The following is a 16,461-nucleotide window of genomic DNA, read 5'->3' on the forward strand; positions in this document are numbered from 1 at the left end:
AGGAGTATTTGTGCCATCTTTTAAGCTTGCATCACCATTAGAACCATTGAAAAAAGGAGCATACAATAAAAATAGCAGCCATCTTTAAAAATGGCCGCCATCTTGACATTTTGTTGTGTCTAACATTTTGTTTCAAAAGAGTGTCCTTTAGAGAGGATCTGTACCAAATTTCATGCTTGCATCACCATTAGAACTTTTGATTTAAGAATCGTCTGATAGAAATGGCGTCCATCTATGAAAATGGCCGCCATCTTGAATTTTGGCGTTTCTAACATTTTATTTCAAAAGAGTGTCTCTTAGAGAGTATCTGTACCAAATTTCATGCTTGCATCACCGTTTGCACTTTTGAAATAAGAATCGTCTGATAGAAATGGCGTCCATCTATGAAAATGGCAGCCATCTTGAAATTGTGTCGTGTCTAAGGTTTTGTTTTAAAAGAGTGTCTCTTAGAGAGTATCTGTACCAAATTTCATGCTTGCATCACCATTAGAACTTTTGATTTAAGAATCGTCTGATAGAAATGGCGTCCATCTATGAAAATGGCCGCCATCTTGAATTTTGGCGTTTCTAACATTTTATTTCAAAAGAGTGTCTCTTAGAGAGTATCTGTACCAAATTTCATGCTTGCATCACCGTTTGCACTTTTGAAATAAGAATCGTTTGATAGAAATGGCGTCCATCTTTAAAAATGGCCGCCATCTTGAATTTTGGCGTGTCTAACGTTTTATTTCAAAAGAGTGTCCCTAAGAGAGTATCTGTACCAAATTTCATGCTTGCATCACCATTTGAACGATTCTCTTGAAATTTTACAGTTATCTGCTCCACTATTCTGCTTACTTCCGATTTTAGTATCCCCAGCACCAGCTACTGTAAATAGAAAAATGTACCTCTTATACCCTCTGTCGTATCCCTCTAGGTTTTATATATATATATATATATATATATATATATATATATATATATATATATATATATATATATATATATATATATATATATATATATATATATATGTACGGGGATACTCTGACCTCTGAAATATTGGTATTTCAACTAGAGCCTGACCAATATAGGATTTTTGGGGCCGATACCGATATTAGGGGCAAAAAAAAAGGCGATATCCAATATATTGGCCGATATCTGATATATCTACCGCTATGCGATATATCGGCTGATATATATAATAAATTCATTGATGTACACAGGATATATACTGTATATGAACACAAATTATTATAATACCCATATGATTCAAGACGGAGACAGAACACTATTAAATCAAAACGAGGAACTTTAATTATAAAACTGTCAACATAAGAACTGTAGTGTTAACCAATGATAAATAAGAACAAGCTGTAAACACAATAATAAATAAAGAAGTCAAACCTTAAACACAGTAAGTAGAAAAAAAAAGTCAAACTGTAAACACACAATGAGCAACTTACACGACGTTAAAACACCATATTATAGTCTTACATTGAATTAACAGTAGCTGTCTTTGGAACATGGGGGCGCTGCGTGAGCGACCCCTGACGGGCTGTGTGTGTGCGTGTCTGTGTGGAAAAGTGTGACTTTTGGGTGTATTTACTTTTCTTCTTATCTGTTTTGTTATGTCCCTTTTAAATGTGTGAAGAAGCCTGTCAAAGAATAATTTCTGTCACTTGTTACAGACAATAAAGTTTCTATCTATCTATCTGTCGATCTATCTATCTAACTCTGTTTACCTCACAAAAAAGCAACTAACATTAAAATGCTGTTCTATAGTCTTACATTAGATAATGGTGGACGGAGGGGGCGGGCACTCAGGCAGTGTGCAGCCCAACACACAGGAACAGGAGTGACAGAATCTCCATGGTGCAAATTTTTTATAAGTGGCTACAAATTTGGCTGATATTGATTAATGGATGACGGGCATAATCGGCCTGATTAATCGGCCTGACCAATTAATTGATCGGGCTCTAATTTAAACTCTAAATATATGTTTTGAGTTGAAATATCGATATATCAGAGTATCCCAGTGTATTACTTTATCTTTATTTTTTCCCACCTCCAGTAATGGGTGTGATGTGGTGTTTGTCCATGCAGGAACAATATTTCCTGTCTGATTCATTTTCTGACTGTTTTGGACATTATGTTAGCACCAGTCATTGTGCAGCAAGTGAAGCGCTTTTTAACAGTCACTGAGAAAAGATAACGTGCTCTTTGTCCATCATGGAGCTCGTGCATATCTCTGAGACGCCAGGAAAACCCAATGAAACACTGGCACATACATGCCATGAGGGTAACCGCCGTGGACCAATCCGAACACTTTATTTCTTGATATGTGACAGGCTGATTTGTTGTTGTTTTAGCTCGTTCAGGTTGGGTAAAAGCCTCTCTCTTGGGCTCTCACAGTTGCTTATGAAACAGGCCTTTGTCACTTCCATATTATAAATCTGTTTCCAGTTTGCACAAATGTTTAAGAGCTGTGGCCGTGAGCCAGAGCTGCTCTTCATGCTGTGTAGCACTCTGGCATGTGACACTTTGTTGGCTGTTTAGAGAGCCGATGTCCAGAGGCAGTAATTGTTTTTACAGGGCAGACTAACAACAGCTCATTGTTCAAACGTCTGCTCTCAGTCTTTAGACTCCTTCTCTCAGACTGCTCCTCTCACCTCTCAGACCTGTGTGTTTCCAGGCTTCTATTAAATATTGACACAAAACAAACCTCCACAAACACACATTTGTGCAGCAGTCGTTCAGACGTTCAGCAGCGCAGGGTGTGCAGCGAGCCCTGTGTGAGCCGCGAGGAACCTGAAAGAGGAAGCAGCAGTAATAGTTAACATGCCTGAGCCGTGACACAGTCCAGCTGCATGACGTATGTGGGGCTGACTGAGTCCACATGGTCTCAGTGTGGCACACACAGACCTGCAGTGACTCTCCCACAGCTCTGTGTAACACGTGTGGGCGCAGAAATCTCCACTCAGGTCAACAAGTCATTTCACACAGGGTGCAGGGTGTGGATTATGGTGCAATACAGGGCTGGGTTCACTTCAGGCTTAAATAAGCACTGCACCTCTTTGGGGAAAGTCCTCTTCCTTCTTTCTATGTAATGCTTCAAGATGGTAGCAGAATATACAAAAATGAAGCAATGCAAAAAAAATAAAAAAAAAAACATTACAACAACATTAAATACACTCCTCAGGGGTTTTGCTCCATATTGACATGATAGCATCACACAGTTGCTGCAGATTTGTTGCCTGAACATCCATGATGAGAATCTCCCGTTCCACCACATCCCAAAGGTGCTCTATTGGATTGAGATCTGGGGACTGTGGAGGACATTTGAGTACAGGGAACTCATTGTCATGTTGAAGAAAGCAGTCTGAGATGATTCCAGCTTTATGACATGGAGCGTTATCCTGCTGGAAGTAGCCATCAGAAGATGGGTACACTGTGCTCATAAAGGGATGGACATGGTCAGCAACAATACTCAGGTAGGCTGTGGACTTTAAACCATGCTCAGTTGGTACTAAGGGGCCCAAAGTGAGCCAAGAAAATATCCCCCACACCATTACACCAGCAGCAGCAGCAGCCTGAACCGTTGATACAAGGCAGGATGGATCCATGCTTTCATGATGTTGACGCCAAATTCTGACTAGGGCTGCAACTAACGATTATTTTTAGTGTCGACTAATCTATCAATTATTTTTTCGATTAGTCGATTAATCATGATTATTTTGAGTTTCAACCTAATTTGGCCTTTAAAAGGTGCAGACCTTTATAATTCAACCTGTGTTTTGCATTTTTACTGCATTTACCCAGAGTTAGGTTCTCACCTCCGATTGGTCAGCCCTGTGTCACGTTTGTTTGTTTGTTTGTCTTTATTTCATTCATGATGACCTGAAAAAATATAAGTACTAGGCTATACAAAAAAATAAATAGGCTAAATCTCAAACTGAATAAAGCAGGTAACAGGGAAATTAAGTTGTTGTACGCAGTGTTGGACAGACCGCTTATTAGTGACTTTTGGCTCGTTTTCTAATGTTTATTTGCTCATTGGGGCTTTGCTCTCTGTATGACCCCGTCTGACTCTCCCAGCTCTCCATAACAACGCGTTAAGTTTCGTTTCTCTACATGCGCTACTTCCACTTCACTCATGCACACTCCGCCCCTCCTCCTCCCCACTGAGTGTTACCGCTGCAGTGTGAGCTTGAGAGTAATAAATGTCCTCTCTTTTCTAAAGTTAGGGGAGTTTTGACACTAGTTTGTCGCTTAGATCCTGAAAAATTGTCTGTAACAGAGAGTGAAGGAGACTCTCTAGATCACGTTGTCAGACGCTAAACTCCGGGAGCTGACAGGCTCCATCAGAGCCTCCATCAGCGCACAGCGCTCTCTGGGAGTGGAGATTTTTCCTCATCAATATTCCTCACGTATGAACTTAGTGATCTTTTCCCATTAAAATATCCAATAACACAGCACCTCATGGTGTGAACTGAAGTTACAAATGAGTATTACCCCCTGGTATTTGATTTCACCATGTGACAACAACAATAAAAACAATAATACGACGCGTTGACTATTAAAATTTGCGTCGATGAATTTTTTTCGTCGACGTAGTCGATTATGTCGACTAATCGTTGCAGCCCTAATTCTGACCCTACCATCTGAATGTGGAGCAGAAATCCAGACTCATCAGACCAGGCAACGTTTTTCCAATCTTCTATTGTCCAGTTTTGGTGTTGCTGTGTGAATTGTAGCCTCAGTTTCCTGTTCTTAGCTGACAGGAGGGTCACCCGGTGTGGTCTTCTGCTGCTGTAGCCCATCTGCCTCAAGGTTGGACGTGTTGTGTGTTCAGAGATGCTCTTCTGCAGACCTCGGTTGTAACCAGTGGTTATTTGAGTTACTGTTGCCTTTCTATCAGCTCCAACCAGTCTGTCCATTCTCCTCTGACCTCTGGCATCAACAAGGCATTTAATCTCAGAGACCTGCTGCTCTCTATAGATTTCCTCTTACTTCTGTCAACCACAACAACACTTTCTGAAACATGTAAAAACTTTTCTTTAAGATTACAAACTTCATGACTAGCTTTCCCTTTGACAGGGACGCCTCTGTGCTGTGAGGGTCAAGTGCCAACAATATGTGAGGCAGATCTCCTGAAAGTTTTTAGAAAAAGTTCTAGGACAGTCTGTGTGAAAACTGGTTGCCCTAAAATCGTACTCAACATCAGCTTGAATGAGTGTGAGAAGCAGCCTCAAAGAAAAGGCTGGAAATCCCGATTTTGGATTGTTTGAAATCACCTCATTCCATCAGACCCCCACTTCCTGTCTCTGGTCCAGTCAGTACCTAACCTCCTCCCTCCCCCATACACAAGCACTCACATACACACACACACACACATACTGACACACTTCCTGGCTTTGTGAGAGTGGGTCTTTCTCACACTGAGCAGTGTTCCAGAGTTTTCCTCATCACAGCTCAGTGTTAACAGGCTGCTCGGTTTTACATCAGACTCTTATTTTCTTTGGAGGATGGACAACCTGAGGAATTCAAACAATCTTTTTTTTTTTGACGTTCTCTGTCTTTCTCACACTCTGTGTGACTCCTGAGACTCTGCCAGGGAGGATTAAAAAGGGAAAACCACTTTGTTTGATTTAAAGGGTTTTAGTTTTATTCCCATGTTTCTTACTTTGCTTTATAAGTATTTTACATGTTGGAGCCACAGAGACCCAGTTTCCAAGTTGTAGCCATGGTAACAGACAGAGGGATACAAAAACAAAGAATCACAGAGATGATCATTTTAGCCGTAAAAAGCTTGACTCATCATACTGTGTTGAAATACTTTACGAAGGTTTGATGGCAGATGATTATTCTCTACATTTTCAACTCCACCCATTTCAAATCTGCATAAATGGACCAGTTCCATGGACCAGTTCCATGGGTCCTCACAGGTCACAGCATCCTGCTCCTTTGTCTTTCTCTCACCTGGGACAACACTGATGTCTACTCTGGCTTAAAGATGAATGAAGGTCACATAAACCATCCGAGTCAAAAGTCAGTTCTATGTGCCAGTCGCAGCCTGAGGTCCACTTTCATCCAGCCCCAGCTTTTCATCTTATGAGTTAACTATGGCTGTGTGTACATTTACCTTTTAAAGATATCAAACCAAAGTCTGTCTCATGGTTTGTGGACCAATCAGTGTTCATGTGCTCTTACGTGGATGTGTTTGTGGAAAACATCCCGTTCCATTGATGTGAATAACAGTTTAACAGTAACTTCAGCGAATCACAGATGGGTTTATTTCTTTCATCATTTCTGCTCTCTGAGCACTTCTCCTGCTTCCTCTGAGCTTTTCTCTGAATCTGCAGTTTATGCCTTGATGTGACTCAGTAGAAAGGTGGAGGAGGTTGGGTGTGGTCAGATATATTCACTGTCTCTGACCTCCCTTCAGCATACGCTAACCTTACTCATGGAACCATTAACCATTGCCTTTTCATCCAATTACACATTCCTTTTGGAAAAAAAACACCTTATCACTAGGGATGTCCCAATATTACATTTTCACTTCCGATACAATACCGATATTGCAGCATTGAGTATTGGCCGATACCGATATTAATTCGATACAATATCAGCATTAAACATGCATACTTTTATTACTTATTTTGTAGTATGTCTGTCATGTTAGAAAAGGCTTGATTAAGTGATATTATTCAAACAAAGAACAGTATTTAGCAACAGTAGGTATGATGAAAAACTGACCCATTTATTGTTAACTAATTGGTAACAGAAATTTTAACATTAAACATAAGAACAACTAGTAATTGAATAAAATAAAGATAAATTAGAAAACCCCCAAAATATCTTAAATAAAATCAAATAAAAACAGCAGGAGCAGAGTCTGGAATGGACTGCTTATATCGGAGATTTTAGATGCATTCTGATATAATCGGATACTTGTTTTTTTGCTGACATCAGACCGATATCCGATATCAATATTGGACTGGGACACCTCTACTTATCACAGGAGAAAGTTTCACCTTCACTTTTCTTGTGTTACAACTCTGTCCTCTCTGGACATTTTCTCAAAGTTTTTATTGTTTTTTTTCTTGTTGTATATTTATTAGTGGTTATCTACAGGGCTTGACATAATCTTATTTTGCTCATCAGCCATCATTGCTAGTGCTTTCCCAAAGTTACTAGCCACTCAGCATTTTAGCTAGCCACAGTTTTGATGTTGGATAAATAATTCAACTATGACATGCCAAAGTTTACCTGAACTACATTTAAAACCTTTTTTAAATTGGTGTTGTTCAAACTTAAATCTAGACTATGTTTACAGTTTTTCCAGAGATAACTAACTGCATATGACTTTAATAAGTGTACATAGGGAGGTTTAAATATTGTTCCTGCCACACCTCATATCTGTGACCTCTTTCTCTTCTCTATGTGCGCTCCTTGACCTCAACGCCCCCAACCCCTCCACCCCTTTGCGGGTGTTAATGTCAAGCCCTGATTACCTGAGATTCAAATCTTATGTGTGCCTGATACTTGTTCATGTCTCTAACTCAGTGACATCTTAAGCTACAGTGCTACAGTGGATATAAAAAGTCTACACACAAGGTTCTGAAAGTATCCTGGTCTCATTTTTTTACATCACAAAAACCTCGAGTTGCACAGGGCTGTGTAGACTTTTATATTGTATGTGAGCATTCTGAATCTGAAAGGTCAGAGGTTTTATTAAAACTTTAGCCTGTTACCATAGTTAGCTTACACTCTAGACAACAGCTTAAGTCACAACAGTAGACAATGAATTTTGTTGGAAGTAAGAATTGATTGTTACGCTGATGATAAGCTGATATAATCTGATGATGCTCATTTTATTTACAAAAAGTCTCCACCGTCACATCTAGCCAAAACCAGGACCCTGAGGCTAAGGAACTTCAGAAATCCAGCTCCATTAAATATAAATTCTCTTCCACTGATGGTTCCACTGGTTGAAATGATTGTTTACTAGAAGATTGATGATCATGATTTAAAAATGGAAAACCCTCACATTCCAAAACTCATCAGCAGTGCACTTAAAGCTAACGGCTAACTATCCTCCTGTGTTTCCAGGTTTGTCAGAGGAGAATAAAGTCCAAACCCCTGCCTTTACTGATGCTGTAAGACTCTACCGCCAGGCTCAAGGGCACTACGGCACCTGGGAGATGATGTGTGGTGTCCCCTCACAGGTGAGCCAGCCTGGGGTCTTCTTCTTCTGCTGTTTCTTAAACAGAAACTCGTCACACAGTGTGTCAGGGGAACCTGATGAAACAGACTCTGTACCCTGACATTCCATCAGAGGGTGCTCACCACATTCCTGCTCTAACCTGATTTCTCCTCTGACCTCCATTCTCTCTGGAATCCAAACACTGAAGTGTCTGCTGAGTGTCCCCACTTCAGAGCGGTTCAGGCTTTCTATGCCCTGCAGGCTGCTCTCATGTCTGTGTGAAGCGTCTCACAGGCGCAGTCAGACCCGGGTCCCTCCTCGGGTTTCTACATGAAACTGGTTTATCTGCACGCACTAAACATGCAAATAAATCACACCATGAACAGTAGCAGCGTGGTTAGAAGACGTCAGCAGTTTTACAGATCTGCATGTGCAACATTTTAGCAACAGCCATCTATGCTCTGAAAACATCAAAGCTTTGTCCAAGGGGAGATTTAAGACCTCAGTGTTAAAGATCTATCAGTTTCAAAACAAATACGACCAAACTGACATTTATAACTGAGTCACACATGAACTTCTCTGACCCGTAGCGCTGAAGTCCCTGAATGTAAAAACACATTTGGTGAATTTTTCCTTTTGAATTTCTTGTCTTGTTTTTCTGTGAAGATCTTGTCGAACCTGGTGATGGAGAGTCTCCTCCCTGAGCTGAGGGAACTCATCTCCCCCCGCCTCAAAGGGAAACTGCACGAGAGGCAGAGGACCTGGATGCTGGTGAGAAACTTTCTGCTTCACACACACAAAAGATGTGCTGCATAATTTCCTTACAGCTAATACAAAAAAAAATTGGACAATGACACAAGAAGTCAGGAAGGATTAAGGAATTGCAGATCTTCAGTATGTAGCTGCTTCTTTTTCAAGGGACCATAAGTATTTGGACAGATGACTGAGAAGGCTGCATAAGCCCTTCAATCGTTAACCTGTCTTTGGTTTAAAGGGGTTGTGAGGAGTTTGAAAGTGATCTTGAAAAGGTCTCCCTTCTAAATATAAACCTGGTCATAACCCACACTTTAAAATGAGATTATCAGACTGAATAAAGGTTATTTCTAAATGCTATTTTACCTGCCCAATCAGGTCAAGCAGGATTTATATTCAGCATGTCAAACGCTCTATGACAACACCACGCCGACTGACAAAGTTTAGTGGAGAGAAGAGAGATCTGTGTTTTTCTCTGCTGAAAACAATTTCTGTGATTATTTTTTAGTGATGGTGGACACTGGAGCCTAACTGTCAGTCAAAGAAAAAGGACAGAAGAGCAGAAGAAAGATAAACAGGAGAGAGATAGAGCATGAGCTAAAGGATTAACACAAGTTAAAGGCTAAAACACAAGCTAAAGGCTAAAAACAAGAGCTGAAGGCTAAAACAAGAGCTGAAGGCTAAAACAAGAGCTGAAGGCTAAAACAAGAGCTAAAGGCTAATACGCAGGTTTAAGGCCAAAACACAAGCTAAAAGATAAAACACAAGCAAGATGCTAATACACAAGCTAAAGGCTAAATCACAAGCTAAAGGCTGAAATCACAAGCTAAAGGCTAGAAACAAAAGATTAAGGCAAAAACAAGAGCTAAAGGCTAAAAACAAGAGCTGAAGGTTTAAACACAGCTTTACGGCTAAAACACGAGCTCAAGTCTTAAAACAAAAGCTTAAAGCTAAAACAAGAGTTTAAGGCCAAAACAAAACTAGCAAAACACTGAAACACATAAAAATTGTTTAAACACAAGCTAAAGGCTAAAATGCAAGCTAACTGCTAAATCACAAGCTGGAGGCCAATACACAAGCTAAAGGCTGAAATCACAAGCTAAAGGCTAATTCACAAGCTGAAGACTTAAACACAAGCTGAAGGCTAATTCACAAGCTAAAAGCTAAAACACAAACTGAAGGCCAGTACTCAAGCTTAAGGCTATATCACAGCTGAAGGCTTTAACAAAAACTGAAGGCTAAAAACACAAGCTAAAGGCTGAATAACAATCTGAAGGAGCATACACAAGCTAAAAGCTCAAACACAAGCCAGAGGCTAAATTAAAAAGCTAAAGGCTAAAACAAGAGCTATAAACTCAAAACACAAGCATAAAATTTAAACAAGAGCTACAGGCTTCAACAAGAGCTGAAGGCTAAAAGCACAAGCTAAAGGTTGGGGCACATACTTTCAGCTTAAACACAAGCTAAAGGCTCAAACAAGAGCTATAAACTCAAAACGCAAGCTTAAATTTTAAACAAGAGCTAAAGGCTTACACACAGGTTTTAGGATAAAACACAAGCTTTCATCTAAAAACAAAAACTAAAGGCAAAAACATGAGCTTTAGGCTAACAAAGGAACTTAACTTTTTGTGCTATGTCTATTCCGACCCACAGTCAGCAGTTATTCTGCAGTGGTCTGTTAAAACTTGAGAGTCTATCAATAAAATGAAGAGTGAGGTTACGTTAGCTCTGCTTGGTAGATGGCAGGACAAAACCAGGATTCACTAACGTTACACATTACAGACATGTCTTAGAGCACCGTAGCACTTAATATAGCAGGCTACTAAACTACGGTACAAATTGACAAAGTTTGCTTGTTGTTTAGCTTCAAACCGTAGAACTACATACAGTTTCTTTTAGTTACGTTGATGCTCTCAATGCAACACGTTGATGTTGATCACTTAATCAGAGCCACTGAGCCGCATTAAAGCGCAGAGAAATGAATGTGTTAGGTGTTTAAAGACAAGAGATGACTCCTGGACTTCTCCAAGCAGCGATTCCCAACCTTTGCCAAATCAGGGCCCACTTTTACATCCCACAGAAACAGTGCTTTCTCAGAGCACTTTTTGATTGAAGATCAAACATAAAGGACTGAACTAAATACTGCCAAAAGTTCCTATCTCTCATTTGCTTGTCACATGTCTAATACTTAAAGGGAAAACAAAACAAAAAATTAAACAAAATATATTTTTTTCGATATCCTTTTGAACTTTACTGAGTTCAAACATTTGGATCATTTTTCTGAATATCTATGTTCAACACGTTGTTGAGTCTCTGTCTCTACATGTGTGTTTTCTGTGTGTGCACAGATCAGTGATGCGGTCTACAGTCTGGTGCAGTCTCAGTGTCAGGCTCAGTACGAGGCGGTGCTGCAGAGATGTGAGGTGGCTCGCTCATCTCTGGAAGCTTCCATACGAACGGACATGGACCAGATCATCACGTCCAAGGAGCACGTCACCAACAAGATCAAAGGTCAGCCTGAGAGCAGACTCTGAGTCAGTGTTTGAAATGTTTCTGGATGGTCAGTTCAAAGATTAGCTTTTCCCGACAGAGCAAAAACAGCAGCAATCAACTCATTCATTTAGAAATGAGACTAAAGATGCACCAGTCCAGCTTTTTATCTCCCAATACCAAAACTGATACCAGGGCTTTGATATTAGCTGAAACAGATACTGATCAGATCCAGTTCTAGAGATGATTTAACATTCTTATTGTCATTCCTCCTTGAAGTGAAGATGAGACTGAGAGTTATGTTCCATCAATCTCAGGATTTCCTGACTTTGTCAACTAAAATGAAATAGCTGTCTTCTCATGTAACTGTTTGAAGGAGTAACCCTAACTGTTTATGTGATCCTCCTTCCCTCTCAGCCGTGGTCCTCCCCAAGGCGGAGAAGCTGCTGAAGGTGAGCATTCAGCCGTACATAAACTCCATCCTGGACGCCCTGATGGAGCCGACCAGCAGAGGATTCTCCGAGGTCAGAGACGTCTTCTTCAGGGAGCTGGTGGACATGAGCAAGAACACACTCAACCAGGGCACCAAGGAGACTGTGGCACAGGTGAGGGGTCAAAGACGGAGGGGACAGTGGTAGATTGGCTCTGAGAAGACTGAGGTCCAAGTGAGGTCAAACATAGACTCTGAAAAGATAAACTGGTGAGGTTGAAGATAGGCTTTAAAAAGACCATGGCACAAGTAAGGAGGTCAAAGATAGGCTCTTTGGAGACAGTGATTCAGGTGAAGTCAAAGATAGGCTTGAAGGAGACTGTGACACAAGAAAAGAGGTCAAAGATTTGCTCTAGGTTCTGAGATGACTGTACCACAGGTAAGAAGGTGAATTCCAGGTTTAAGAAGACTGTGGCCCAGGTGAGGTCAAAGATATGTTTTAAAGGGCAACTCAGTTTTTTTGACACCTGGACCTTATTTATAGGTGTGTGCATGCTCATATACTCACTCAGACAAACATTGTGCAGCTCGGAGTCCTTCAGAAGTTATTTAGATCCAATTGATTTTATCTGCACTTAGCGGGGGCCACGGCAAGGGAGCTTCAGCGCGGAACATAATCTCTGCAAAATCGCTCATTTTGGCTATATTTTTTCATCCATCGCCAGTGTTATCATTAAGTCGGCTCGTCTACCCTCAGGTGGTTCCTGGCCCTTCTTCTTTGGCTTCGTGCGAAAATAGTCCCCAGGAGCAAAGTGAGCACTGCAGACTCGGTGACTGGCCCACTTCAAATCCTCTATTTTAGTATTCGGATCCATTTTCAGTGCAACGAGCCACACTTTTAGTAATGCCGGGTAGTCCAAAGGAAGCCTGTGGAAGCTAAGCTTTGAAGAACTTGTCATTTTATTTGGACAAAGTGGGAATACGCTCTACTGGACCATGTTTGCAGCCGAGTGTGAATCAGCATGAAGTAAATCAGTTGTATCTTTGCGTCGCGTGGCTATGACATCATCTAAAGTTTGATTACCAGGTCAGCTCTGGGTCAGCTGACCCACCTGAAGACAGTAAAAGATAGGCAGTCAGGAAACTGGCACAGGTGAGGTCAAAGATTTGTACCCAGGAAAGAAACATATTTGTCAATGAACTAAGATTTTTGTCTCTTCTCCTCCCTTCATCACCTCCCAACTTTTCCTCCCTCTTTATATTTCTTCTTTTCTATCCCCCTCTCATTTCTACATTCTGCTTTCTCTCCTTTTTCCTCCTCCTCAGCACATGGAGAAGATCTCCATGCTGGCCTTCCACCCAGTGAAGATGCAGAGCTGCTATGAGAAGGTGGAGTCCCTGAGTCTGGAGGGTCTGCAGCAGAGGTTTGACGTCTCCAGCCCGTCGGTGTTTGTGCAGAGAGCTCAGATCCTCATGAGAGAGGTACCACTCTCAAACTTTAACTTTAACTCTATGACTTCACGTTTTTCACTTTCAGGTTGAGTTGAATAAACCTGTTTTTGAGTCTAAATTCACGTCTTCCTCTAAAACAAAAACAGGAAGTTTCTCTCAGGCCAGTGTTTCCCTGGGTCGCTGTTTTCCTGAGAGCGCTCATGCCTGTATGAGTCAGACTCACTTCTTATTTAGAGCTCAACAATCCCAGTTAAAGAAACTTTCTTCTTCTCTCTGACATGTTATTTTGATCAGATGGACTTCCTGTAGAAGGAATGGTCACTCTGAGTCATTTTAGTAGTGTGTGGATTATTCTTAGTTCTTAAACTCTGTTATTTATAAAGCACTGGGACTCAACAGTTACCAACAGTTGTGACTGTAATGCAGTAACTACAGAAACGCTTTTCTTACCAAAATGAAACTAACAAGCTGAGGTGGTTGTCAATTTTATGTTAAGATATTTTAAGACAAGAGATGACGCCTGGATTTCTTAAAGCAGTGATTTCTAACCTTTGCCAACACAGGGCAAAGTTCCTATCTGTCATTGGCTTGTTACATGTCTAAAACTTGAAGGAAAAGCAAAACAAAAACAAAAATGAAAAAAATGTGTGAAACTTTTCGGTATCCTTTTGAACATTATTGATTTTAAACATTTAAAACATTAGTATTAGTGGTGGGACTTGATTAAAAAAATTAATCGAATTAATAATGCCATTTGTAATTAATTAATCGTAATTAATCGCATTTTAATCACATGAATATTCAACATCAGAAGCAACATTTTTCAATTCAAACAGATTTTGGTAGAAGACTAAATCATTGAATATTCTCATACGCAAGTTTAAACAACAAAATCCTGTTTATGTTGTTTAGAAGATGGAATTTTGAAGACACTACTTTCAAGTAGGTACATTCATCAGCTGTTATGTGGTAAATATTGCTGTCAGGAGATTAAAAAAAATAATCTTATTAATTACAGGATTTGTAATTAATTGATCTAATTAATCACATTTTAATCTTATATCTGCTTAAAGGCCCCACATAAAGAATTTTAATTCTAAGGCATTACAAAATAATAGTGCATGACTTATGAGTGAATGAATGTTTTCGAATGAATACACGAAAAAGAGAAGATTTGTAAATCCTTTTTTTTTTTAACTGGACAATATTAATTACAATGTCAGTGTTCCCTGCCATTGACATTTGATTACTGTTTACTGCGTCTATAGAAGTAAATTATATTTTTCAGCAGAGGGAGGCGGGGTCTGGTGGAGCTTGTCAATTAAAATCCTGCTCGTAGACTACTGTGGGTGAGAGCGGTGTGCTCTTTAGACGAGAGCTCAGCATGGATATGAGGAGAAATGTGAGATGACAGAGACACAGAGAGACGCTGCAAGTCAGAAAGTTCAGGTAGCTCACGCTCCAACTGAGGATGTGTCGCTGTAGCTCAGAGAGAAAGAGCGGCGCCATCGTGAGAAAAGACGACGGAGATCATGGAGAGGATCAAAGGATGGAGCGCCCGAGATGAACACGACCAGAAAAGTTTGATTTGTCTGTTTTTTGGACCAAAAATAGGAAGAGAGACATAAAAGAAGAGAGTCCACTCTTCTTAAGTAACTTTTGTGTTTACATAGTCATAGAAAACAAGATTATTTAGGTCTTAAAAGATCATTCAAGATGCTCTGAAAATGGCCAGTAGCTAATGAGTTAATCTTGCGTTGATTTTTATAACGCGTTAATGTGCAGTGTAATCAATTAATCTAATTAACGCGTTAAAGTCCCAGCCCTAATTAGTATGTATAACCCAAGTTCAAATGCTGAAACATTTCAAGGTATAGAAATCCAGTGACTTTATTAAAGTTATTCTGCAGTAGGTTTATTATTTTTTTATTTTTTATTTTTTTTATTTTTGAGAAAATGTTCAGAAAGTTCAGAAGAAGTGTGCATGTACTCTTCACATTTCTTTTTTTTTTCATATAATAACACCAAGGGCTGCATGATATGACCAAATACTTATATCTCAATATGTTTAGGCTATGCCAGGATACATAGTGTGCACCTCGGTATTCTGATTTCTCTTCTAAATCACTATATAAACGTTTAATTTAACCCTTTGATGCATAAAATGACACCAGAACAAAGAGTCAAGCAGACCTTTCAGTTGGGTTTTTTTAAAAGTTGCATGCAAAAAGGGGAAAATCACATTTAGCTTGATTTTAGTCAACCTTTTATTTCAAACCAAACGTTTTTTAGTTACAGATTTTCAGTTCAAGTAAAATAATTCATTCAGATTATTCAACTGGTTTAATACGTCATGTCATCCTTTGAAAATAACATGAACTAAAGTTGGAGCTGACTTATTTTAACTTTCATTTCCATAAATCAGCTACCTGGATGTTGTTGGTCGTGCTGAGAGGACTCTGCTCGTGGATTCTTTCGCTGAGCCTGGGGTCTGGTTGTAGTTCGGGGATTCACCTCCTCCTTCTGTTCACTCTGCAGCTCAGAGTGCTCTCTCTTTGGTGTGTTATTATCAAGCAGAAACATATGGTTTAGAAAAACGAAGCCTTCAGTGGAAGTGCTGTTCATCAAAAATATACTTGAGGCTGGCTGCAGAAAGACTGGGAACCATGCACACACCAAGCCTAAAAAACGACTTTTACAGCATTAAAAACAAATGTTTAAAACATATTTTATAAACAGCTTGGGTCTAAAATGCTTATGTTGCTATCAACACACACTGTATGGTGGGTGAAATTTTTCTAACTCAGTGTTTAGACTCGACTGACAGGCGCCCTCTAGCTGTTAGAAAGGCAGCTTAAAGCTGAGGTCATGTCCATTATAGCTGCGTCTGGGTATTGGCTTCATTTCACGGTATCAGAAACAGATGGGGGACATCATAGAGACTAAGTCTCAGCAAGCGGGGGGACAGAGTGCGCAGAGAAATGAGAGTGAAACTGAAGTACTTGTATCTCGTTGTAGAGCACTGGAAGAGGATCGTACAGGCAGCAAAGCAAACCCAAATAAGCAACCACAAGTTAGAAAACAAGCCAAAGGACCCACAACCTGATACATATAGGGTGTATTCTATATATCACCCACCTCTAGTTAC

General features: G+C 40.0%; 1 protein-coding gene across 1 annotated transcript in view; it reads left to right on the plus strand.

Annotated features, from left to right (window-relative positions):
* Positions 1–16,461, plus strand: part of niban2b (niban apoptosis regulator 2b) — a 71,825-nt gene that overhangs the window by 43,321 nt on the left and 12,043 nt on the right. The window contains exons 6-10 of the mRNA XM_074669843.1: positions 8,095–8,210; positions 8,855–8,959; positions 11,290–11,452; positions 11,849–12,036; positions 13,188–13,343. Of these exons, the coding sequence (XP_074525944.1) occupies positions 8,095–8,210; positions 8,855–8,959; positions 11,290–11,452; positions 11,849–12,036; positions 13,188–13,343 (728 nt within the window). The remainder of the gene's footprint in view (positions 1–8,094; positions 8,211–8,854; positions 8,960–11,289; positions 11,453–11,848; positions 12,037–13,187; positions 13,344–16,461) is intronic.

This window comes from Halichoeres trimaculatus, unplaced genomic scaffold (genome assembly GCF_033239565.1).
Source record: "Halichoeres trimaculatus isolate MK-OKI-2021-1 unplaced genomic scaffold, fHalTri1.1 fHalTri1_scaffold_5, whole genome shotgun sequence".
NCBI lineage: Eukaryota > Metazoa > Chordata > Actinopteri > Labriformes > Labridae > Halichoeres > Halichoeres trimaculatus.